General features: G+C 36.4%; 1 protein-coding gene across 1 annotated transcript in view; it reads left to right on the plus strand.

Moving 5' to 3' along the window:
• Nucleotides 1-27,731, plus strand: part of LOC118246871 (acyl-CoA synthetase short-chain family member 3, mitochondrial-like) — a 52,050-nt gene extending 24,319 nt beyond the window's left edge. The window contains 7 exon segments of the mRNA XM_035544350.1: nucleotides 12,113-12,202; nucleotides 15,549-15,612; nucleotides 22,282-22,363; nucleotides 23,352-23,474; nucleotides 26,969-27,068; nucleotides 27,148-27,314; nucleotides 27,615-27,731. Of these exon segments, the coding sequence (XP_035400243.1) occupies nucleotides 12,113-12,202; nucleotides 15,549-15,612; nucleotides 22,282-22,363; nucleotides 23,352-23,474; nucleotides 26,969-27,068; nucleotides 27,148-27,314; nucleotides 27,615-27,731 (743 nt within the window).

The raw sequence follows: 27,731 nt of genomic DNA on the forward strand, positions 1-27,731 counted from the left end.
AGAAAGAAATAAAATGAGTCTTCTACACTTTTTTTGACATTTTTAGAAGTTAGCAAGTAAGATTTCCACTTCTTCATAATAAATATAGGATGCAAAGAAAAAATTCAGGGATAAATTTGAAGTGTATAAAATGCCAGTCAAGAGACACGTTTTTTGGGGGGCTTTTTTATTTATTTTTGGTTGTGTACTTCTTATACTACGGGAATCTAAGTTACAGAGTATGCAAGCGTAGGGGGTTCAAGTTGGAGAATCAGCTGTTTCATGTTGTGATACGATTGCCTTAAGTGTTCTGACTGTCAGCTCACTAAGAGGCAGAACTACGAGAAGATTGTGCATGTTTTCAGTTTTCGTGGAATCACCGACTGGCTTGGGTTGGAAGGGACCTTAAAGATCATCTAGTTCCAACCTCCCTGCCATGGGCAGGGACACCTCCCACTTGACCAGGTTGGCCAAGGCCCCATCCAGCCTGATCTTGAACACCTCCAGGGATGGAGCATCCACAGCTTCTCTGGGCAACCTGTGCCACTTCTAATTCCACAGGACTACTGGTCATACTGATATTTTATTAGGACTATACAAACAGAAAATTGTACCATTGAAATCAGTATAAAAAATATACACAGTGTAATATATTTCAATGAATTATTTCCTACTACAATCATTTAAGCAGAAGAGTTTATTAATGTGGTCTCCAAGCAGCATGGTCTGGTCCCCTGTCTTCAGTTTCCATTGTGTTGTCTTGGCAACGTTGTGCATAATGTTCTTGTGAGCATCCAGAAAGATGGATTTTGCAGCTGAATTCTGTTAGGTAATCTATGCAGGTTTCTGCTACAGAACTGTTCTTCAGGTGAGTTACCTTGTCAATGTAGACATCCATCGCCCCCCATTTGACAATTGGGTTCTACATTTTGTTCTTCAGTCATCTCTGCTTTGCCTGGGTCAAAACTGTATAGATGTGCGTTTCAATCCATTGAAAAGGATGAAATTTTCAGAGGAAGAGGCAACAGGAAAAGCAAATTAAACAAAAGGTAACTGTTTCATTTACAGCAAAAGATTCAGTTCATGGATTTTTTTTATTATTTTTTTTTGTCAGAGTTGCAGTTGTGGAGTTACGTAACCAAAGCATCTAGAGCTCAGATGGAAGATGATGCTCAGATCTAGGTGCTCAGATGGCTGGCAGAGATTTCTTTCAGAGTTCAGACTGTTGTTTTATGTTATCAGATAGTTCCTCAGTGCACATTCTGTTCTTGCTTTTAAATACATTTGTATCCTGTAGACTAAGATCATATTTTGCTTTTGGTGGAAACTAATCTACAAAACAGTTCTTTAAAACTTGGAATTACTCTGTGGAAAATTCTGCAGCTATGTAGCCCTGAATTGCAGAGGCCTCAGAGCATAATGTTGTGGATAACTGAACTTGTAACAGATGTTCATGTAGAGGGAGAGGAGAAACGCGGTCATTCATTCCAAGTGAACTATTCTATTCTATTCTATTCTATTCTATTCTATTCTATTCTATTCTATTCTAATTTAATGTAACTTCAAAGAGCCAATGTAATTTAATGTAACCAGTTTTCCAATGAGCCAAGTAAAATTGCTTTGGGCAAGCCAACCAATCTCTTAAACCTGTGAAGAGCATTCAGCGCCTCTCTTTCTCAGTATTTAAGTAATGTTAGCATTCAGACATGGAGGGAGAGAGGGGAAACTGCTCCTTTTCAGCATGGGACATGGGAGACCTGAATCCACATGTACATCCCAGGTTGCAAAGATGATACTGGTTCAGTGAGAGGAGGAGTGTTGTGGCTTGCAATAAAAATAATAATAATTTATAAAAAAAAGGGGGGGGGGGGGAATCTCTTGTTTTTATTTATGGAATTGACTGTACTCTGAGCATGTTAGCCAGTAAGCACACCAGGTCCTTCTAGTAAAAAAAAAAAAGCACCTCTTGTCTTTAAATTCCTGGGAATTCTCTTTTCTCTCTTTTCCACCTGGGTGTTCTGTCTTTTTTCCTCCCACTGGTGAGCACCTCTTCTGTGTTGATTAAACATTCAGTATCAAGCGTGCTGTCTCATGTACAATTTCAGTTTTCTGTCTTACATATACTGACATTTTCTAATTTAAAATAATTAGAAAGTACCTTAAGCTTTTCTGTTCCCATTTGACTTCAGTTTCTCTGTGCTTATTAATCTTAATCACTTCTGATTGCCTTTCCACATGCAGCCAGGGGCATCCATTAATATGAATGAAGCATTATTCATGTTTTTCTGCTTTTAAAAATTTATTTGTATGGTTGAGATGACTGAGAATAAAAGAACTGTAAAGCAAACTTAAGTTACGGAGTTCATCCATGAACAATGTTTAGAGTGCCCTGCATAGGCAAATGAAGAAAAGAGGACACCTTTAGGAGCTAGTGTGTTAAGTGAGAGTAGAGCAGCCTCAAGTGCCCAAAGGAGACAAGCTGTGGCAGCACCTCCAGTTTGTGTGTGTGAAGATGTTACAGGTTGCTGATCTCGTTCTTGTTGCATGGCAACTGCTTTTTTTGTAGCTCAGAGAGTAAAGCCCTCATTAGTGTAAAGTAGATGATTTTTTTCTGATGATTTGAGAACAGAAACACTAGTAGTAAGCTGCATGAATCTACTGCTTGTAAGGAATAATCCTTTACAAGATTTAGAGCTGTCCAGTGAAAGTAGAGAGAGAACAGGAGTTTCTAAGATGTTAAACCCAGATACAGAAAAAAAAATATTGTGAATTGCATAGTAGTAATTTTATCTGTCTTTTCTATCTTGGTAGTATTACTATGCATACAATATATTGAGATTTCCCCAAACGATTAAACAGTAAACTGTTAGCACTGAGATATGTAATTACTTTTTATAATCTCCATTTATCTCTTAGTACTTCATCACGTATCGGTTATGATATTACAGTAGGAAGGAAATAAAAATCTGAAATTCATTTGCAGTCTGAAAGCATATTATAATTCAGTGCATTTCCTGACATCTTTAAACATGCTATCTGACATCTTCAAAATATGACCACAAAACCACATTTTGCTATACACAAGTTATAAGACGTACATTACAAATTACTATTTGATAGCAAAGGAGCCGGGTATGTTTATTAGAAAATGAATGCATAAACTTCAGGTGTCTTGTGACTAGCTTGCCAGTTCATGACGACTGATGTTATTTCCTTTTTTGGATAATTTTATTTTGATAATTGCCACGGTCCACCAACATTTAATTAAGCTGATTGATATATATATATAGCTAACTAAACTGTATTTTGTACATTTATTGTCGATTTTCATTGGATATGCTTTGAAATCTTCAGAGGCCTTGTATGTATGTATGATACCCCTCCACACAGCACAGTTTGTAAATATGTTCTGTATTTGGATAAAATCATGAAAGGGAGCCTTGAGGGAATTCTAATGTTTTGGGGGGTTGATTTTATTTTTAAATGAATGGATCAAATGTAGCAATAGAATCATTATACAAGAAGTATTTGGCCTTCGCAAGTGTAATATGTATTCATGGTAATTGATGCATTATGCCTACAAGTGCTTTGAAACATTTAGAAATACTTCAAAAATTACTTGTTTCTTATCTGACTTTCAATTCTAAAAATAAGCATGGAAACTCAGGCACTTCAGGCACTTCAGAAAATATATTACTTTATAAACAAATGGATTTTTTTGAGAAACAGGCTTCAGATTTTCAAATAGCTTTAGCTTATTTTGCAGTTTTCCTAAGCTTCTGTACATCTGCAAGAAATGAGGCAAATACTCTGTTTCTGGCTAGCTGCGCACAGCTGTTATACAGGTATTAACATGGCTCCACAGTCAAGTTGATATTAATATGATAATTCCTAGGTTGTGCAAAGAAGCTTGAAGCTGTCGTACTCAGCACTGTATGCATGCCTAATAATATGGGAATGCCTGCCCATTCATTTAAAAAATTAAGATATATTTAATTCATGCAACTTGCAACATAATGCAATATTCACTTCTAAAGGTGGGGAATTGTGTCCCAGCTGAGGTGGGAGGCATTCATCAACACAGCTGAAGGTTAGAATCTGAAATAAAGTGAAACCAACGGAATAACTACCTAGATGAGCTTTGAGTAAGCTAGTTGTTGCTAAAGCTCTGTTCCAGAAAAATGGCCCATTTTATGGAAGCACTTAAATGTGTACCTGTGTTGCATTCATCATTTAAAATGTAAAGTGATATTCTGAATCAGGGACAAATGGACAAATGGATTATGCGGGAGACAATACTTATGATCCTATTCCTGTTTTGATGAAACATACTGAAATAAATGGCTCTGCACTGTGGGTGTGTGATATTGTGAATGGGAAGTGGAAACCAACCCTGAAAAAGGGAGATTATCTCTGGCTATTTGTTTGTACCCCTTCTTTTAGGCCAGTCCTAGCACGCATGTGGCTGTGTGGTGAGCAATATCAGCCAAAAACTAACCTAGCTAAAAGGAAGAACATTTTTTTAAACCTTTGTCAGTTCATCCAGTTCCATATAAAAGCATGGGAGTATTCATGCTGGAAAAAAAAGAAAGATGGGAAAGTACAGCCAACATGCAGAATGATAATGAGAACCTATTTTGTTTTTCCGTGATCTGCGCTGATGTGCATTTAAATCAACTCAAGTCAGCTGTGCAACTTATTGTCCGGTTGTGCATTTTAATTGCAAAACTAGCCTTCTTCATATGTTGGATAATTAAAATGAATATGGCTGTCACATCATTGTCCCTTTACGCTTTTGTTTGTTCTGCCTTTAAGACAGTAAACTTTTTCTGTGGTGTCTGTACTGTATGGCCCTGTTGTTTAAGCATTCTTGATGCTACTGTACATTAAAGAATATGGAGAATAAGGAAAACTTGAAATGGAAGTGAATAAGGAACAGTAAGTAGCCATAACCAGAAGGAATGCAAATTTTTGTTCCAAGCACTGGTTGTTTTGTGCAAATGCACAAGTACTGGACAGTCTGCTTAATTAACATGTCTTTCTGATTTCTTTAGTCACCCTTTTAGAAATGGGTTAATTTCCTATTTATGTCTCTTTGCCATGCATTTTTTCTGGTAGTTAATGTATCACAGTTTCTGAGTAGAGAAAATTAAGCAATTCAGCAATTTTTTAAGGTACTGTATACAAATTAACACAATGAGAAAGGTTGAATTTATTTTCACTTGGATGTGAAGAATAAGGTGAACGAAACAGTTGTTTTTCCATGAGGCTTACAGTTAATTTGTTACACTGCTTTGTAGAGTAATAGTGAGAGTAATAAGCATGTTTTACAGCTGTCCCACCACAAGGTAACAAATAGTCTGTTCTGATCTGCCGAATGAATGTAATCTAAATGGTAGGCAGCCTGAAGGAAAAATCGCGCTTTAGGTATGATAGCGTCTCTAAGGCTGGCGCAAGAAAGTCTTAGCTGACTTTTTCTTTCCCGCTGGTTTCCTGCACATGCTTCACACTAGCTTTACATATTTTTGTAATGTGTTTCAAAACTCCCTATAAAACATGTATGAAAAAGAGTACCTATGGAAGTCCTGATTACAAATCGCTCAGCTTGTGTACCTCACCTAAAATTGGGTATTTCTTTTGGGTTTTGCTATTAGGATAGACCCCTACTACTTACTGTATTTTGACATTCTGTATGTACCTTGTATGTATTGTGTTGATTCTGTATGAGTTTAATTCACAAGAGGAGTAAGTTAAGAATAAAGTCAGACGGAGGAAAAATAAATGGTAATTGCTGTCACTGTTCAAGAATTTATCTGCTGCATCCATCACACTTCTCAAAAATAAGGGTTGAAATGAAATACAAAATGATGCATGACAGTTTTTGAAGTTTCGCTATTATTCAGCAAAGCCTTTCACAGTTTAGGATGACAGATTGTCTTTACTCTAACCTAATTGTGCATAATGTGTGAATTAGATTTAATTTCACACTTTCTTTCTGACAGCATTAGTAAAACTGAATCAGGGAATCCTTAAGAATTTACAGGTCTCCAGATTCTTCAGTCATTGTTGTCCTCTTGTGGATTTTCTCATTTCTCTCTTATAATTCACTGTAATACTCTGCTAAATATGTTAAGAAGAAGATAAAATTTCACTTCATTTGATGACAGGCTTAAGTATATTGAAGAGGGAGTAGGTAAAAGAAATGGAGAATTTCTTGATATGATTATCATATATCTAAAAAAGCAATTTTCGCTAGCCTTTAATCTTAGAAGGCTGTAAAAATAATTGCATATCAATGTACACTGACAATATGGATTCATCTGTACTGTACTTTTTTGGCAGTCTTCCAGCTTACAGCCCAGCATCACATCCCATTCCCTTGGGATCAGCCAACCTGTGTACCTCTTTGCCGTGTATGGTGCTGGGGTAAGAGTGGCCAGGTGTCATCTCCTTGCTTTAATTTTGATGGATAATTAGGGTCAGACTATTTGTAGTGAAATGCCCAGCACTAGCCAAGTGTACTTGGTATATCTACACATTAATACTTCATTAGGTGTCAACCTGGAGCTCTGCAGAGAATATAGATATCTTCTAGGGAAAAGATGCAGAAAACTTTATGGCAAAATTATGCAGTTGATGTTTTTGAGTGTCTGCTGAAGGCATGGCTGAGCTATACTGTAAAAAGATTATCTGAAATTCTCTTCCAAGACCAATGAGCATAAGACTAAAGTGGTGCTTGGGCTACCAGCCCAGCAGTATGCCTATCTATAATTTATCATGGCTTAATAGTGCTAAATCAGAAGTTATGGATGAGGCCACCTACTGCTAGTGCAGTCAGAGAATTGGAAGCTTGCTTGGGTTTTAATGATGGAGAATCACCTGGGAAACTGACAAATGTACGCAGTTGTATGCTGAAGGATGAAGAACACAAGGGCTGTATGAACACTTGATGAGCTGGTCCCTGAATGTCAGAGTCCTCCCCAGCACATATTTCTGTGATGTGTTAGGTTTAGTTTTATTATAAGGAAGCAGCATGGCATGCTGTGATGTGGATTTTGAGTGCTAGAACTCATCTGGTACTGTGGTTTTCTGTTTCTGGGTGCCCATTAGTTGTTGCCATGCTGAGAATACATGTTCCTGGTACATTATTGATTTCTTCATTCCATCCTTCCTGGCATAACTAAAATGACCACTGTGTGGAGGGAGCATGTGCAGGGAGTTTTCAGAGCTGTCTTCTTGCTGTGTAGATGGATACTGCATGTTAATGGGTACTGCCTAAGCTTCCTCCCTTCTGTAGACCCTTGTCTCTATTTTATCTGTTATCTTCTGCTGTAGTAATCCCTTTAATTTCCCTCAACCAAAATGACAACTTTGCCAGGAAAATGCCACAGTAAGAATTTAGCTTATTACATTTACCAGTATATGTTAATGTGTTAATGTATGACAATTGGTCCTTTTTCTTTTCTTCATCTTCTGCTACATAAGAACTCGCCACCTCTACTGCATGCTTCAAGCATCTATATGTGGCATCCTGACAAATTCAGCCATACGTTAGTCACTTAGTGCAGCCCAAACCCAAATATTAATGTCGGAGTGAAGTGTATTTTCCCTAAGTATATCCCAGCAGAAAATAAAATATTTTAGCAGTCTAACAGTTTATTATATTGAAGAACATGAGACAGTTTAGAAATTGTAAGTGGTACAGGGCATTTTTCATCTTGAAAGTTGTGAGTTAATTCAAAACTGTTTATTTTGATTGAACGTGAATGTGTACTGTGAATGAGCAAGACTATTTGGGGCACAGAACTACTAGCTGTTGCTCTGCATCATTTAGCAAAGCCCAGCTTCTTCAAGTCAGGCATGTGGGCAGATGGAGGAATTGTGATGAATAAAGTCAGGCATACAGACTTCCCGTAGTACTCATAAGCAAATGCATGCTTTGCTTCTGCATCAGCAGCACTTTCAGTAATATAAGAATTGCTTTCAGAGACACAAATGCAACAAAAATGCCTGTATCAGTCTATCCATTAAGTGTCCAATATAGCACAATAATATTGAAATCTCTTTGAAATATCTTTCTCTTACATGTAGAGAGAGGCACGTCTTTGAAATTCGAGGGTGATTTTCTTTAGATCAACTCCTATCCTGAAAGTAGAGATGTAAGGAGGGACTTGGGAAATTTTAACAGCTATGATTTTAAGACAATCTCTCAGTTATTCTGTCTTGCAAGTCTCAGTAAAGTGCTTTTCATTATTCTCAGAGGTATATATATTGCCTCCATTGTAACTCATAGCAGATGTTGAATGTAGTTCACCATCTGAACTGTAGTTCAGACTAGTTGTGAAACATTGCTCTTCTAAATAGCTGTTTCATTGTCACATTATAAGGTGTTAGGCAAGAAGTAAATCGGGTTTATGCTCCAGTTGTCCCTGAAAAGCCTTCCACAGCCGGAGGGCTGCTGACTTGCTCGCATAGGGAATGGAAGGCTAGCACCTTAGATGTGTGCAGAAGGGATTGATCGAAGACAGATCTACTCTTCTATTTGTTACATTAAATATATGCAAGTTCCTAAAGATTGTGGTATTGGGAATCTGTCTAGACACTGCACAATAATTTCAGAGAATCTCCAACTATAAACAAACGAGTCAGGTAAGGGATATCTGTGTGCACATTTAGACACCTGGTGTAAGGGGTGGGTAGGAATACAACATCCATTTGACAAATGTTATCCTACTTCAAACTGCTGCTGTTTTTACTTTCTGACCTGTGTCTTGTAACCTGCATATAAATCCTGACTTTAATTGTAAATAAACCAAACTTAATTCAAACAAAGATTCTTAAGCAGCTTTGCTTATTGGAAATATAAAAAATGGCCACACAGAACTTGTAGTACACGTAATTGGTAAGGAAAATTTCTCATCAGTAGTTGTTTTTCTGTATTCTTCTGAACAGTGTTGATTTCTTTTCAGCAGGATTTTCTATTCAATTCTTTCAAGTCCGGCTGTTTTTTCCTTGATGAAAAATGCTGTTCTGGAAAGCAGTTGCTGTTTTCTGATTGGTTTGGGAAATTGATATTTCAATCCAGCATCCTGTTTGAAAGATACACATTGATTTCCTAAGAAATGTACAGCACAAAGATGCATGCAATCCTTTGGCAATACTCCTTGGTGCTTCTATTTTGTAAGAGAATCTTTAGCATTCAGGAACAGTTAACCTAACATAAAGAGTGGATGCTTCTGGGATTCTCTCTCTTAATTAGTATCTGGTCCAAATACCAACAAGCCATATTTTTTCATGTATATAAAAAGTCTTATTGACCCATGGGAATTGAATGCATAGCCTAGAGATTAGAGCACTGGGTAAATATGAAAGTGATATATTTCTACTGGTAATTGAGAAGACAATAGAAGAAACAGCAGCAATTTTAAAGACTTACTCAGAAAGTTTTAGAACTTGTGATTCTTGTTTAGAATAAATGGGCTTACATTCAGTCTTATTCACTGTTTTCCAAAAAGCAGAAACACAAACTAGTATGACCATGTTTCCTTTCTAGTTTGTATTCTTTTAATTAACAGTGTATCAAAGAGCCAAACAAATCCAAACTAATTTTCAGAAATTTCACATATTCCCCTTCTTCCCCAAGGGTTTTTTGATTGAGAGCTCTGCAATTAGAAATCTCTGTCAGTTCCTGAGTCATGCTAAATCTTACTGGTGCATCTGGTTACAGTGGTGCTGTGTTGCCTTCTCTCTCAACAGTGAATCTAATGACTGCATTTTGTTGATGAGTACCTTTCTCATCTGATCTGTTACAGTATGGTTTTTAGCTCTTGCCTTGCAATATGTAAAGCAAGATATAATCTGTGCCATCACTTCTTTTCCTGCCAAAGCAGTCAAAAAGAAATTGTCCCTTCCACTGTCTTTTCCAATTCACTTTTCTCTAAGGAATATACCTTTTTTCATTCTGCTCTAAGGAAAAAAAGGGAAAAAGTTGAGATCAGTGACTTCAGTATTGTGTAGAATATGGAGCTCTGAAACTGCTGAATAAATTGTGGGTTTCTCTTCCTGCAGCTTTCAGCATGATCACTTGCTGACTACATTAGGTCATGTTGATGTTGTGTCATCTCTATAATTGCAGCTTGGATGTTCTGCTTTTTGGAAAAAAAAAAAAAAAGAAAGAAAAAAAAAAACAAGGTCAGTGTTTGTGCGGGAAATGTGCATTATGTAGAAAAAATAGAACAATGGAAAATGGGAAGCAACCAACCAAACTTTTTAGTATTGAGGGTTGATAATTCTTGGTCTGTGCTCTGCAGCTGGAGTTAGGCCCTAGCGTAACTGTGTAATGTTAATGCTAATCTTCAGCTACTTACTAACACCTAACTTAATATTATACAAACTCGTGGTGGTTTTGTTCTTGCTCTTGCTTCTTTAAGCAATTGAGTAGTCATTTAACTACTTCTGAAGTGGCAGAGAAATACTGTGGAAGCTGAGAAAATTCACAGCAAAAACAACTCTAGTGAGCTAATGCAAGAGAACTGAAGATAAATTTGGGCTTACTGATCAGAGCCCAAATACAGAGCTGAACACAGACCTGCTTAGCTGTGTTGAAACTTGAGTATGATGTGGACTATGAATTCCGGGTCAAGTGACCTGAGACCTGGGACATCTCCAGAATGATAAAACTGCGTTTTTATAGTGCTAGCCCCATATTGTGTCCCTGCTAATATCTATAGCCACCTACACTTTTTTTTTCCCTACAGCTCAGAGTTATAGCAGCATTCAAATAAATTTCTCTGTTTTTCTTACAGGGAAAGGAAGGAGAACTGGTCTTTTTTCAAACTTAGACTCTGCTATATGACTTAATATTTTTTTTTATTCCTTTTTCTTAATAATAGCTCTTGTAGTCTAAAAGCATTATGTGAAATTGAACTTTCTTAAGGGGAAAAAACAGGGGGCGGGTGAGAAGGGAGGACTTTGTAGCTGCCTAACTGTGGGGATAATTAGGAAGGTGTAGGCACTACAGGGGATATTCATGCTGTCTGAAGAAGGTATTTTATGTTACCAGTGAAGCACGGATTCCAGACCTACTTGCCTTCAGGTGAGCTCCACACAGGGAGCAAAGGCATGCAGTGCAAGTGTTTAAGTTATTTATCTGCAGTTAGATGAATGCATTTCTTCCGAAGATTCAAAAACCAGGAAATATTTGTCTTTTGGAAAAATAAATAAATAAATAAATAAACACAACAAAACTCTAATATGCTGTCATTAGTAAAAAATTAATGTTTGTAGATGCGTTTGTAGATGGAGGAGAAAACAACTGGATTATGATCACAGAATCTTGGAGCAGTTTGATTCGCATTCCTTACAGGATTCTTTTCAAGTTTATTTTGGCAACATGAAATTTAGGTCTGACTTTTCTACCTTATTTCTTCTTGAATCTTTTTATTGCCTGAAATAGTTCTCACCAAGAAATACTAGTGAGATCTCCAGGATTATAAAAGAGGTATTCCTGAATTTTCTGCATTATTTACAATAAATGTTGTGAAGTTTTTCCTTTTTTATGATTTTGCTGACCAATATTGTTGTGGAGATTTTGTGTTTATTTACCTTCCAAACCTCAGAATATGTAGAATTTTTCAGCTCCACGGTAGAACAACAGATACTTTGATATCACTGCCCTACAGTGATAAGATAATCAACCAACAGTGGATTGATGTTTTTTCTGGAATTCATTCTTTCCAAAGATATTGTTTTGTAAAACAACCCCTGAAATACGCCTGCCATACACAGTATTTCTGTCATGGCTTTGCTGTAGGCAGTTTCCTACTGGTGTGGTATAACATCATACTCATAGCAGAATAAGCTAAAGGTGTAATGCAGAATGTTTGTATTTTGGATTGTTTCCTATGGAATGGAAAAGCTCCCCTGTGAAGAATGCAGATTTCTGTGATGAACTGATATTTATTAGATAACAGATACGAAGCTCCTGAATTCTAAATCTTCCATTGCCTGTCTGGCATTTTTATTTTTATTTTTTTAATTGTGATACGCTGAGCTAGAAGCAAAATTTAGAAACAATAAATACTCAATGACACAAGAAGCAATCTTGGTTGATGTATTTGTGTTCTTTTACCAGAATCTGGTTCTGCAATTACCACTTCCTGTATTGGTCTGGGAAACTCTACAACGCCTCCACCTGGACAAGCAGGAAAACCAGGATACAGTGGTAAGACTGTGCCAAGTATGCTGCTAGAAAAGGATATTGCTTATATTCCTGAGTAAGTGCGCTTTAATCTAAGACTTCTTAGGGAAAGCAAATTACAGTCTTGGTAACACATTTTCCTCCTTCTTGTAACAGGAAGCTGCCTTTTTGTGTGTCGTGGAATGTGACTGTGCTTAAGAAATTCAGAGTAATTCTCCAAAACATTGAGAAGCTACTCCTACCTTTGTTACATAAAAGGGCTACCACATACTTCTAAACTGGATATAACAAAGATATGAAAAAAATACTGTGCTTTAAGGCTTTACCTACAATTGCACAGAATTAAATGAGAAGCAGCAGTAAAACTGTATTGGCACAGCGGGAAGAAAAATGTTAGTCATAACCATCAGCAGAAGAGGAAATGATAACTAGACAAATAATTGCTGTAACTTGCACTTTGAATGTTTTGTCATACCTGTATTTTCAATTTTCAGAGTCTAGTTTTGTTTTGGAAGATGTATGTCAAATAACTATGTCTCAGAGACTTATTGATTAGATTCTCTTTTGGTGCTACAGTTTTATATGAGAAGTATCCTAAAGTGCACAAAGAGAATTCTTACTGTGAGGCCTGTGTCTTCCACAAATGTGTCACGAGTGAACTAACAAGCAACCTGGCAAGGATATGAATCTTTTTTCTTTCATTCTTTATTAATCAAAAGTAGTTTGCTGACTGTATGTACAGGTGTATGGACTCATATTTGAGAGAGATGTTAAGCACATTATCTTTGAGTACTTGTAGAGCGTTTTTATTTCCAGCTGGGAAAATGGTAGGTTATGAACCAGCAGTAAAAGGGAGAGCACTCATTGTCTGGAAGCTATTTGTTTGTAGAGGGTACAGCTACAGGATTAAGAATGCAAAAATGTTTTCATACCTAGGAAGCCTGATCTTAACACAGTTCTCAAGAGTTACTTAAGTCCAAATAATAATTACATTTCTTAAAGATCAAACTGTCTTCAGAAAAGGTTCTCACATTCTTGGGCAGAAAAAGCTTAGCTATTTTTTCTCCTAATAGATGGAAGAAATGGAAATGAACATTGAAGAAAATACTTTCAGCGGTTCTGGGTTCTAGCACTTAGCGTGAAGACAAACACCAGGTTAAAAACAGCATTAAAACCAAGCTGTGAAGTTCGTCTACAGTTGTAATAAATAGGGAAGAGTGGAAGAAGGTACGACACATGCTAGAAAATGTCCTGCCCCAAAATGTATGAGTAGCAAGAATATAAAAATTTCACATGAATTTTTTGAAACATGACACCAAGTGTAAGTAAGGAATTCCTTCAAATAGAACAGAGGAAATATCTTAAACATGCAATAAAAAAGAAAAATAAAATGAACACTGAAATTCACTAAAGATTTAGGAAAGAACTGCACCTTTTTTACTTACTGGTTTGAGGCCAATTATGTCCTGTAATGCAGCCATTCATTAAGTAGTGGATCTTCTGAAATTACTCTGTGCAGACAGCTGTCTCGCTGTCACCCACATCTGTTTTGATGTTGTTTTGGCTGCTGTTACTGTATTAATTAGAAGAGTTCCTTATGCCTTATGCATTAGAGGATAGATTTTGTATTCTTAGATTATGCAACTGGTAATGATTTTTGGACATTGCTAAAGTTTTGTTTTATTTATGCTATGATGTAAACAGAAAGTTACAAAGTCTACTTAAGTAGACTTCTTTCCTGTCATACTGCTGAAATAAATTGATTTCTTTGAATCTTTTCAGATAATTTATTGCATTCTTCACAAACTGAAGCAAGTCCTGCATTTAGAAGTACTGTCACTTTTTCAGTAATTCGAGAGTAAGCAGTGTAGTACCCACCTTCCCCAGATTTTTGTACATCAAAATAAACTGCTTGTGAGGAGGAGAATAAATGCTGGAATTACTACCCTAATAAAATAAACTGTTTAGATTTTACTTTAATATAATAAAAACATGAAAAATAAACTGGGGATTAGGGAAGCGTTGAAAGATACAGGTGAGTGGGTCTTTGTCTTTCCGTGTTCTAAGTCTAAATTCTCCAAATGTAACATTACCATGTTCTCACAACATCTAAAATGATACAAGATTCCAAGTCACTGAATTGTAAAACCGGTGTGGTTGACTTGCCTGTGTCTGTGTGCTGGGCCGTTGCTTTCAGCAGGCTCTTCAGTCACTTAAAAAATACCATTCTCTGTGAAGAAGTGGCTTCATCCAGAAACAGTAAATTACAGATTTTTCTGTTCTTTGGACAGATAAGATATGATATGACTCATAAGACTCTTAGCAGGGTTTTAGTCAAAAGTCTGTCATCCTGTTTTCCCCATTTCCTCTGTAGCTTTTTAATACAGAATGTAAGATTATTTGTATTAGTTTAATTCCAGCTGAACATAGCTTTCTTTGCTTGGGCAGACTTCAGAAAGCATGTTTTTAAATCCATGTCAGCTTAGTCTGTCAGAACCATTCCTCCCTGTTTTTCCATGGTTTAGTCATTTCATTTTGTTTAATTCCATTTATCATAGGCCAAGTTGGTACTCTAGTTAAGAAGTACTGTGGCCTATCTACCATTCTTCCTTATCCCTATGCCTTCAGATGAAAAGGGTGGTTGTAGTGGGTTTCCCAGCTGACTGCCCTGAGGAGGCCATTTCAGGCAGTTTTCCTCAGAAGCCTACATACTTCATACCAAGATACGATCTGAAGGTGATGGCTCATTGTCATCTGGGGAAAAGTCTTCTGTTCAAAGGTCTGGATTTTTTGGTGTTGTCTAGCATTATGCTGCTGCACAGCTTTGAGTAATTCACAAGGTAAAATACATCTTTGTGTTGGACTAGAATAACCTTGTCATGGGGACCACCTTTCTGAGTCTCCTGAGAGCCTTTGAACACCAGGCACATTTATTTACTGCTAATGGCACTTCTCACATCAGCTAGATGAGCCTCCAGTAATCTTAGTTGTTATTTCTTACTTATGTTATCTGAATACTTTTTCTTGTAATATATCTGAAAAATCTTTCATTATTTGCAAGCTTAGAATTTCCGATATGAAGGTGTCTTTTAATTTTTGGTTCTATATTTTTCCTTTTTTGACTTTGTGCTGTCTACTCCCAGAGCACAAGTGTTATTCAAGACTTTTTGGATTTAATGCTGAATGTTAATAAGGTCATAGGATTATCCAGTTTTGTACTCTCAAATTACTTAATACCTTTTGTTGCTTGGTGTATTGCCGTTCTCAACTGTGACATAAATTGATAACCTTGAACAAAGACACTGTCCTCCACCTAAAAATACTCTACTTAACAGGAGTTCTCTTCCTATATTTATTTATTTTTTTACAGTGATGATTCTGGATGAAAATAATGAAACAGTGAAGACGAGGACTTTAGGAAATATTGTGGTAAAGTAAGCAAACTAAGTATTTTTTGAAACTTCTGCCTCTTTAGTGCCTAACTGTTGCCATAATAAAACTTAGGTTTGTAAGTGGATAGACAAACGTATTTTGAAAGAAAATTGCCCCTAGCTGTCTTAGACATTCAGCTAGGATGGAAGAAATCACCTTCCAAATGTGCTTATGTCTCTTCACTGGCTGTAAGGGTGACACAGACAGCTTAGAATAGGTGCTTAACATTAGCTACCTAAAGCTAAGTGAAATTAATTTCATCCTTAGTAACTCTCTGCCAAATGATCTGAATTATATCTAAAAACAGGTAGATAACATTTCTGAGTCATGACTATCTTGGTATTTACATGCCTGTCAGAAGTGGATATTGTCACATTAGGAGATCCATTGGGGCTGTTGTCAAAGTTTTAAAGCCAAGATTTATCTTCCCTAACACTGCCCAATATTTAAGCCTTTTTCTTAAGGGATTACAAGTGTGTTTATGTATTGATTTGTTGTTTTATCTTTCCCAGCATGATTTTTGCTGCAGCCAAATAAACTGATAGGGAAATTGTGGGGAGATTTTCCTGCTTTCCCCCTTCCCCCTTCCCCTTCCCCTTCCTTCTTTTCTTCCTTTTTATTTTTTTTTCCGCATTGGATCACTCAATGAGTAGTGTCCCTGTACCATTACTATTATTTTATTATCATGTCCTTATTTATTATAATATCCATTCTGAAATAGGGGAAAGAGTAGTAAGGGTGAAATTACACTGTTTCAAAAAAAGTCATTATGAAACAAATTTTGTGTAGGTTAATTCTCACACATCTTTCTGTTTCTTTTCTGACAATCTTTCAAGACACTAGGACCTCTTAAAATTCATTCTGCAGCTTAACTGTAAAATACAAACAAAACAAAACAAAACAAGACAAAGGTTTTGATGAGCTTTAGTAGATCCAATTCTGGGTGTTTTTAACATGTCCAATGTTAATCTGTAGACTGTTAGCAGAAGTTGTTTTTAGGATATCATGGTTTGGAGTGTCTTAATAGTTTTGATCCAGGTTTCATTCTAATAAGTGACAATTTCGTGACAGTGTTTAGTTGGTTATTTTGTTCATAAAGGTCTGTGGCTGTTAGGTTAAGTCATCACATTTTCTATCTTCTGCTGCATTCAGCTCAATTGTTGTTTAGCTGTAAAACTTTTTTTCTTTTTCTTTTTTTTTTTTCTTAATTTTTAGATTAGGACTAGTTTTCATAAAGCTCTCCTGCAAAGGAAGCCTTTCCCCTCTTCGTTTCTTTAGCAGACTCATACAGACCCCTTAAAAATAGTGGTGATGATCCTTGTTACTACCAGGGTTTGTTTATCACCCCAGGATCCTCAGGCATCTTGAAGTGATGAAGTGAGGGAATCAGGATAGTTTTGAATCTTCCTCTGTCATACAGTCAGCAGCAAAATATGGTCTACTGCTTTAGAAAAACAAAACAAAACACAACAAAACACAGGTATTTGCTTTACCTGCAGCATATGTGAATTGAGAAATATTCTTCAGTATTTCTGGGAATGTAGGATGACCACACACTGCCTACAATACAAGCTGTGCAAAAGTGGTATGATGCAGATCTTGGTTATTTTTAGCCTAGTCTAACTGCTGGTAAGGACTGTTGGGGGCTGCTTGAGGCCTGCAGCGCTCATAAGTATAGTATTTAAAATACCTGTTCTTGAAATAGAGTTTTAAAATTTAATTTTATCCTGCAGGAGTCAAATAGTTTAGAAAGGTCGTTCTTACACCTCATTGCTCCATCTCCCTGCATATAACTTAACTTCTCCCTGCAAAATAACATAAGTATGTTATTTTCTTTACTCATACCTACCAGATGTTTTTTCATATAATCATCATCTTTGTGCCCTCTGGAAAGATTTTTTACTGATGAGAACTCTCACAGAGGATAATTTACCTGGACATGCAATAATATTTTTGACTTCACAAGTCTTTCAGGATAGAGTAATCAAATGCAGTGTCACAACATTTATGATGAAAGGGCAAAGGAAAATGAAGATTACTGCAGCTCATGAGAGTGGATTTATATGAATTGTTTCCACATTTATGTTTTTTTGAGCTAGAATCTTTGGACGTGAAGGATAATTAACTAAGAATTCATTCTGAAGTGAAAATCGTACCAGCAGCGACTTCCACTTCCTTTAGCAAGACCAGTCTGATTTAGTGACACACTTGTGCTTGCTTTGTTCTGACCTGCCTGTAATTAATACAAAGCGGAGAAGCTGTGTGTGTGTGTATATGTGTAATCGTGATTAGCAATGAGAATTTTCAAAGGAATGTTAGCAAAGAGAAATACTATTTAAATTCCAATGCAGTGGGAAACTTAATTTTGCTCTTTTTCATTATGAACATCGCAAACCTATTATTTTTATTTAATGAGACAGTTGTCAGCATTGTCTCATCCTTTATGTTCATTCACGAAAGAAAGAGGACTACATTTGCCATATATTCATTCTATCCAGAGAGTAATGTCTACCAGTAAATTTCCCTCTAGATCCTTTTAGGAATGTCCATAACCATGTTACACTTCCTCTAGCATTTTGTGTAGTTAATTTTGTGCCGCTGTAATGGTGCTTTATGTGATAAGTATTTAAAACTTAGTTTTACCATTCTCCACTGCATAGAATCACATAAATATTTCTGTTCCCTATTCAGAAAGAGGAGAGACAATGCATTACACATACAGTGATTCTGGAATGTTTTTTAAGTTGGAGTGGACAACTGATAAGTATTACATTAGTTAAATTGCATTTAAGATAAGAATCACAGAATATCCGAGTTGGAAGGGACCCACAAGGATCATCAAGTCCAACGCCTGAGTCTCCAAAGGACCACCCCCAAAAAAAAAACAAAACACCCCAAACCACCAGATCATGTGTCTGAGAGCGTTCTCCAAACACTTCTTGAAGACTGCTGCAGAGAGGAAAGTGTTTCTTGTAGAACTCTTTAAAGAAAGTGTCATCCTGCTTAGACTACTCGCAATACATTTTTGTAATTAACAGCCATACACCTAAGAAAAATTTGCTAAATTTATAAAATGAAAGACTGTACCCTAGAAAGCAATGTCTTACAAATGAGCTATTGGCACAGCTCTCTTAGGAATACGGTGTTTTTCCTTGACACCACTAAGTCATACGTGGATATCTATTGTAAAGATACGCTCATTTTACTGAATGTTACAGGCTCGAGGTAGAATTTAGTAGATGACATCCTTTAGCCTGTGTTGTATGGGAGTTCATTTTAGATGATTATTTTTTGTTTTGTTTTGTTTTTATCAGCTTTGTCTTTTCGCTTTTCAAGTAAAACAATGAGTAGGACTTTCAATGTGTAATTTGTCCAAAAATGAGCTGAATACATGTGGGTAGCATTTGAACTTTTTTACTTTTAACTCTTTCCAGGCATTTTAACAATTTTTTGATGCTTTTCCTCTTCCCCTTTAAACTGTAGGGTTTTTTTTTCCTGCAAAATCCACACTGAAGCCAACTACTTCTGTGACCTTTTTCAAGTAACTAAAGGTGCATTTCATGCAGAATCATAAATTCTCGAGATCCTCTCTTCTCTTACCCCTTCTCCACCCTTGTTCCAGTGCTGTTGTTCTTTGTGTCTGAAAAAGCTTCAAGATTGGAGATGATTTTCAAACTTGCAATCAAAACAAATTTTTGAAGAGTGCTGTTTACACACAGCACTACATAAATGCTGAGTAATAATATAGCTGCCAATCAGGATGACTTAGTTCCATTCACAGGCCTAACTCATAACAATGGCATATCCTTGCTTTGACTGGCTGTAATGTACAGCCTGTGACTGCCATTGTCTACCATAAAATAAAGGGATGACTTTTCTCTTTTCTGAAACTCAGCAAGGTAGAACCTCTAATAGTTTTGACTTTCAGCTGTACTTTCAGAAAGCTGTTTTTTTTTTCCCTATAAATTATCTTCTGAGTGCTGTGTCAATAATTTGTTCCAGCAGCAAGAAATCTTGCATCATTTTGCCAAGTGGCATCCTGAAAGGATGTGACACAGTTGACTTTTCCTGGGCTGTGTTAGAGGTGGGTCAGTCACTGTTGCATGAAAAACAAATGAACTGTGAAACAATGCTCAAAAAACAAGTAATGATTGTAGTTTCAAACTGGCTACTAGAAAACAGTTACTGTAAGAGTACTTCAGAGTTTTTTGTGATGCTGTCGAGCTCACCTAACCTTAATATCTCACTTTGTAATAAAATTACCTTATTTTTATAAAATGTAACCAGAGTGTTACATTTCAGCCTTCTGTCTCCTCTCACATCATTATGATCCAGCACTGGTCCCTTTAGAATTCATGGCAGCATTCCCATGGACAGCAGCGGGATGGAGATACTTTTGGCTCTGGGTATTTTAATCCTGATGTCTTGGCAAAATTCCAGTACGATGAATTATTTTCTGGCAAGCTGAATTCCACCTTTATTAATTTTATTAGCAATTTGTGTTTTCCCAGCACCTACAAATTCTAGTCAGTTGTGATCCTAAGCACTTTGCTATCACTGAAGAATTGTATGTGCCTATCACTGTGCAATTATTTTGCCCGAAAGACCAACACATAGAAGGTGGCATTTATTTTTTGCTTAGGAGATGGAATTGAGTCCTAACTGCAAATAGTGTTTTATAGAAAACAAAGGAGGAGTATTTTCAGATAGTGTCTGTATTGTGCTATGTTTTGTGCTGTGGGAATAGCTGTGGTAGCCAGTAGTTTAGCAGCCTGGTTTCCATAGACTGAGGAAGATTTTTTTCTCTTGCTTCTCAGTAATATGCACTGTGGATGTACTAATCATTGCAGTTTTCCTTAACACAAAACAAACTAACTAACCAGGCAAACAAAAATGTTGGAGGCAGGGATTATGTTTTTGATGATATGTTGCACAGTTCTTGGTTTAGATTTCTAAACAATTGTAATTACAGAAAGCAAAATGTTTTTCTGGTTTCTGCAATAAAATCGGTTCTTCTATTTAATGGCTAACTGGAAACCACTGAATAGAGCCTTGGGGAATTTATTAAGGATTTTGTCAATGTGAATTGTCCTTTCTCTCCCATCACAAGAATGTTTCAGACTGTTAAATAAATTGAAAGTTCAAAATTTGCAATGATTCAGGCCGTTATGAACTGCTATGCTATTAGCAACCAAGCAACAACCATAGTAACTACCATTCTCAGGTGATTTTTCTTTAATCTGAACAAGAGGTTTTTCATTTTAAACTCATACATACACAAACATGGGGATTGATATATTGCTTTTCTAATTTATTTCTTTCAAGGCAAATACTCTGTCATGTTTGTGTATCACAAGGGTGCTTACTAAGCTGGTAGGTCACATGGTAGGCCAGTGAGTTCCTGCCAGAGGGGCAGAAGCCAGCCTGCTCTCCTGAAACCTGGGTGCCTAACTCGGAAGTGTCTGGCATTTGTGGCCTTGCCTTAACCATACTTTCAGGGAATGTGATTTGTAGGATGCGTTGAGCCAAAACAGTAATAGAAATAACAGTAGTATTTATAGTGGTATATTCCATAATGCTACTTGAGCTGAATTAGCCTGGAGATACCTGCGGTTGTTAAAGGTCATGAATTTAAATCATTGTTAGATGATGTGGCCTTAGCAGCATTATGCCTTATTTAGATAAAAATAAATGAATATATATATATATATATAATTTTTATGACTGTAACAGAATATGCTTCCTGATCATTCTCTCTCTGTTACTAGGGTTAAGCTTTATAAAATTTGTGTTGGATGTTCTGTGCCTGAATATGTGTCTTTTAGAGTTAAACACAGCTTCCTACCTTTGAAGGACAAAAATGTCCACTTCTCTGTTAGCCGTCTTGTCTAGCTTCTCCTATTCTGGCAGATAGGTGCAATGTCCTGTCTTTTGTCTTGTCCCTATTCTTGACTGAAGAATGGATATATAGTATGCATTGAAAACTCAACTAATAAATCATTCCCGAATTTTGCAGCTTCACTTCTTAAAGTGTATATATATATATATATATATAACTCCAGTTATTTTAAGAAGTTTTAAATTTGACTTTTTATCAATATACTTTCAAATAATTCATCAAATAATTCCAATAATATTATGTGGGGAAAAAAAAAAAAAAAAAGAAAAAAAATTTATTCATATTATTGTGACTGAAATCGTTATATCTTTTTACAGAAACTGAAGATTTGTGTGCCTGATAATCTGTTTGCCTATACATGAGCTTGTATGTGTTAGGTAAATAGATAGCTATAGTAATGACATTATCTGAATCATAGCATATATGCACACATTTCTGAGAGCTACTTAATTCATCAAAATATTGAAAGCTGAATGCTGATAACGTATTTGTAGTGTAGTGTATAATACATATAGACCAAACATCATTTTGTTGAATGTTAGACACAGTTATGTTATATAAAAGGTATGGACTGGATATAGTACAGAGACATATGCATGTGATCACACAAATGCACGGTCTTGTTGATCTGTTGTCAACGTATTATTAAAAAATTGTTTTCTTATTCCTACTCAATGACTGTTATCTGAATATAAAGTATGAATGGAGAGCATGAGCTATACTTGTTATATCTGTGTTTCTAACTACTTCACTCTGCTCTTTTTAATTTAAGGTTGCCTTTGCCTCCTGGATCATTCTCAGGACTTTGGGAAAATCAGGAAACATTCCAGAAGTTGTATTTCCAAAAATTTCCAGTAAGAATTACAAAATGTTTTATGTAAACTTTTGGTAATCTTGCAGCACTGAATGACATGAGTTTTCAGTCGGGTAATATAAAAAAATATTGTATCTTATTTTAATGGGAGATCCTTGATACATTTCTTACAGGCTGAAAAACATTTCAAGTTAAACATTTCCTCATACATACCTCCAGCTTTTGGTCACGCTGATTTTTTTCAGATCTGAAACAAAAGAAGTAAACCTTAAGATTCTGAACCTAAAAGTTGTTTTATGTCATTTGGTCTAATAAAGATGAAAGCTTTGCTGCATTTCAAACTTAGACTGGAATAACTTCAAATTTATTACTACCGCTGACATGCAGTCATTCTAGTTTAGCATCAGTCCAAAATACACACTTGTCTACCGCATGTGTAAATATTTAGGAGGCTCCTTACTGAATTGTCCTTGTCAGATGGACTATCTAGGGACTCGTGTCCTCCCTTCCACTTAGACAGTCTGCTCCAGATAGACTGTCCAGAATGGAAGGTTTGGTCCAGTAAAAGTAAATGAGTGAACTGAGCAGACAGATTATTTTCTTTGTGCACTGGCATGATGATGGTGATGGTGGTGTATGAATGGATCCAGCAAACAGGTACCATAAGGGTCAATTTGACAACTGTCATTGTATTGTAACAATGCCACTCGTCTTGTGTAGATTCAGGCAACATCCTTCTCCAAGCTGTCAGGGATCAAAGTAGGCAGAGTGGAAAAAATCCAGGCTTATGTATTTATTGTCTTCTGCTCTGTCTTAATGAAGTCTGCAAAAGCCCTCTGGAAAAGGAGCCCCAAGGTTTATGATGACATAAGAATGGTGAAAAAAAAAATAGAATCAAATCTTTCAGGCACCAACAATTTACTTCATTTAACACAATCAGTTTTGTGTGTTGGCTTCATGGGAAATGGATGGATCTTTCTATTACTCTTTCTTGAGTTTATTTTTATTTTTGGTTATGTTGTGTTTAGGGATATTATGATACTATGGATGCAGGCTATATGGATGAAGATGGCTATTTATATGTCCTGTCTCAAGCTGATGACGTGATCAGTATTGCGGGACACAGAATTTCAGCAGGCGCAATTGAAGAGGTGAGCTCTGCCTGACAGTAAATAGAAGGGTGAAATATGAATAAAGCAAGCTGAGTTCATGAAGACTAAAAATCTCACAAAAATCTATTTTCATTCTGCTTATCTTGATTGCATTTGCACTGGTACTTTTAGGAAAAACATTAATTGTTTCAGGTCCTTCCTATTAAGGTGTGCTCCAGGACAATAATAAGCAATTTGTATCATAGGCTTGAGAAAACAGGCATGATTTGTCATATGAAGATGGAGGTAAGGGGCAGTGTGGTAGCATGGAAAGCATTCCAGAGGCTCTAACATATTTACTTGGGAACACTTTAAGGTAATGTAGGCTCGGCGTGTCAAGTTGTTGCATTAGCTACTGAAATCACTTAGGAGTAGAAACTTTTTTTCTTAAAATACAGTTTTTATTCTTTCGGGTTTTGTCTTTTTTTTTCTTTTTTTAGTGTTTGGTGTTATCTGAATTCTTTTTGCATAGATTCACATTTCGTGCGTTTTCTTGTTTTGAAGAATTTCCTTCTCAGTTCCTCGAGACCTGTTTTTTGTCTCTCTCTTACTGTAAGAGCAGTGCTAAATGAACAATAAAATTTTCTTTAAAAACAATCCTACTGCTAAACTTGAAAATCATTAATGTAATTCCCATGAAACTCAAAAAGTTGCAAATACTGCAGTTCATAATCGTATCTTAATGTCATATCTTTGCTCACTTACCCCTTCACAACTGCTGTGATTGCCAGTTATAAATTTCCCTGATGACATATCAGTTGCTTATTCAGGGAGGCTAGGAAAAGGTGTGCTAGGTAAGTACGAGGGAAAAATACATTTAAAATTCTGAATTTAACTGTTCACTGAATCACAAACTAGTTTGTCTTTTTTTTTTCCTTTCTAATATTTGTATTAGCAATATGTTAATTAGTATGTTTTAGTGACTGTATTTTTTTTAAAGACTGGAAGACTTAAAAAAGAATAGAAGAAACTCTGGTTTCACACAGGTGAACAAATCCTGATAAATGTAGGCAGTCCTTCAAGGATCAGTCAGCCAGGAAGTTGGATCCGCTGCTGTACTGACAGGTTTGTGAAGACATAAGACATAGTTTCAGTCTGCTTAAACCTATTTCCCCTTTGAAGTGAGTGTTTTGTGTTGCTCTACAGCAACAGGGAACCTCATCCCCACCCATTACTGCTCTGCTACTACAAGGGCATTGTTTCCTGGCATCAAGCTAGATCTGAAGCTAGCGCAGCAAATGAGGAACTGAATTACCTCAAAGATGACATTTGTGTCATCTTTGTATCCATCTGAAACAGGTCAGCTCAGTGTTGCTGTTTTTCTCCCTGTTAGTTAGAGCTTTCCACAGAAATGGTGTTTCGTCACTACAGACTTCTAGATGCTTCTCTATTCACCTTCTGAACAAAGCTAAAAAATAGTGTTCTTAATACATGCACAGCAAATTGCTAGTTAAATCGGAAAGCATTAACAAGAACACAGTTAGCTTTTCACTAAGATCAGTAAATACAGAATTAGAGGTTCATTGAATAGCCTTCTAATTCAGTGACAGTCACCTTGTTGAGCAAGTATATTAACTGCATTTATATTATAGCTGCGTTACAAGCTTAACAAGTTTTTCCTTAGTGCTTTGGCGTTTCAGCTTCATTATGTTCCAAACAATTAGTTTCTTTTTCTATTAGTATCATCCGGGCTCCATCTTTACTGAGATGCAGTAGGAGTTACTGTTTACCTTGCCAATCACTGAATCTTAGCCATTTTGGTAACCTCAGCTTGTGTTGATCCATCCATCTCTGTACATCAATGGTTCAGTGCTTGGCTCGACTCTTTCTAAAATTGCTCTGATGTTAAGGAATTTAACATGAAAAATTCCCATACTGACAGTGGGGTTTCTGTCTGCTGCTACATTAGAAGTCCATCCTTGTGCCCACTGATCACAGTCAAGGAATTCCCCTTCACTTTCTCTGTTTCTTACTTGTAAGCAGTTTTTAGATGGCTAGTGTTGATTCTGTTCTCTGATCATCATTTCAGCCTGTCTTACAAAATTTGATAACCTTTAACTTAGTATTTACATTTTCAGTCATACGAAATTAGCTGTTCCAGTGTCAAAGGCATGCTTATGGGATTTTTTTGGATAAATTAGTGAAGGAAAATATTGCAGTGATCAGAATATTCCAGCTCAACATAAGACTTTTCTGAACAGGTGACAGGCTGGAACAATGCAAACAAGCTCCTACAGAACGAAGCTGGGTACACTTTACATCTTCACCTTAGGGGTCCTGTTGGATCCTGATGAATAATTATCGAATTGATGGTAATGTCACATTACTGAAGATATTATTCCTATGATTTTGAGGAAAGGCCTCAGCACCTCTGGTCATAGACCTTACTAGTCTACTTCTGTATAATTCATTGAAAAGTAGATGAAAAATAGTTTCATCTTTTTCTTTCTTTCTTAATTCTATGACAATCAAGTTGCTGTGGTCAGGATCAAGAACTCCGAGCAGTAAATAATGGGTATTTAAGCATGAAATAGAATGCATTACTGAGGCTCTGGACTAGAGGTGACCCAAGCTCATAGGTGTATGTGATGCAGACAAATATCACCAGGATTTGGAGTTGCATGAAAAGATCTAGGTGCTTTGGAAGAGGATTCATAACTGATGGTGTCTTAAGTCCAACTTTATACCAGACTTCGTGATGCATATCTCAGTATGTATTGAGACATCTTCGTGATTTTTCTTCCAGAAAGTAAGAACCTCAGCTGGCTAATTGGAAACAAGAGAGTTGAGTCTCTCACATTTTGTTTTCCTGAAAGAGATTTTGAGGTAGTGCCCATCACTTGTGTAATTGTGTACATGTGCAGTAGGAAAGAAGGGACTTTGGTTTAACTCCCTTTTTTGTCTAAGAATGTTGAGACCTCACATTTCCAAGAGGATCAGCTGAATGCTAGGTTGGCTGCAAGCTGAGCCAGGGATTGTATTTGGCAAAGAATTAAAAAGATAAAAGGCATCAGAGAGAATAAGAATGAGTAAATACAACTTGATAGCCCTGTAATAGAAGTGCTTCTGTGGTTTTGGTCCTTACTCAACTCCACAATATTCGTAGTGTTAGACTAACGTTAATTGTCCCACCAAAAAATCAAACTAACAAAAACATAGATGTGATACTCTTGTTTTCCCAAAACTATAAGGAAATCACCTTTGCTTTGTTCAAACCTAGATAATTCCATGATTCTTTGATTCTGTATTTGTACCTTGTGCTGCCACAGTTTTTATTTCTTCCACTTATTTGATAACTACACATAAGTGTGTGTGAAAATATTCACAGGTACATTTGCAACATGTGTAATTGGAATCCTGAGTTGTACTGACTAAACAATTATTGATGTCAAAATTTAAGAAGTCTATTTTTTATGTCCTTGCCTATGGATTTTTTTTAACTGAGATGTTTAAATTATTATTAATCTGTTTTAGTTTTGTTTTCTGTCCCTCAGTGTGTTCTGTTCCATCATGCTGTGGCAGACTGTGCTGTTGTAGGCCAGGAGGATGCATTAAAAGGGCACGTTCCCTTTGCCCTGTGCGTACTCAGAGAAGGTGAGAGCTCATTGCTACTGGTGGTACTAAAACTTGCAAAAGGCCTGGAAAGGTTAAAGGATATGAACTTCCTTACTAGATATAAAGACAGAAGAGGGGAAGATTTTGGAAGAGATTATTGAGAGTGTTCGAAATAATGTTGGTCCAGTGGCAGCTTTTCAGAAGGGGGTGTTTGTGAAACAGCTACTAAAAACGCGCTCTGGCAAGATACTACGTTCAGCTCTTTCTGCACTAGTCAGTGGAAAGCTGTATAAGTTAAGTTGGAGATGTATGCTTTAATGAACTAGGCACATAAGTGCATCCAAAGACCCAACATCAAGGTTTTGATTCTCTAGACCATTCTGCAACTGGTCCATGACTTCAAGTATTACATTGTATTTTATTTCTACTATTTATTACCCAAAAGATTTTCATGTTCCAGACTTTACCAGATACTTTTTTTTTCTTGGCTGTTTTCAAAGGCTAGATTTAGAAGATTCTCTGGATGAAATTCTGTTTTACTGTTGAAGGACTACAATCTACTATCACGTGCTTATGTATATTCTTCCTTTTCAGATAACACCAACCATTGAAGATGCTAATGTGTTTAAACACATAGAAGAAGTGCTGAAGAAAGAATCAATGGGTAATAGGTTAGTAAAAGTGTCAGTTACTGAAATATAG

The sequence above is a fragment of the Cygnus atratus genome, chromosome 1 (assembly GCF_013377495.2).
Source record: "Cygnus atratus isolate AKBS03 ecotype Queensland, Australia chromosome 1, CAtr_DNAZoo_HiC_assembly, whole genome shotgun sequence".
NCBI classification, from domain to species: Eukaryota; Metazoa; Chordata; class Aves; order Anseriformes; family Anatidae; genus Cygnus; species Cygnus atratus.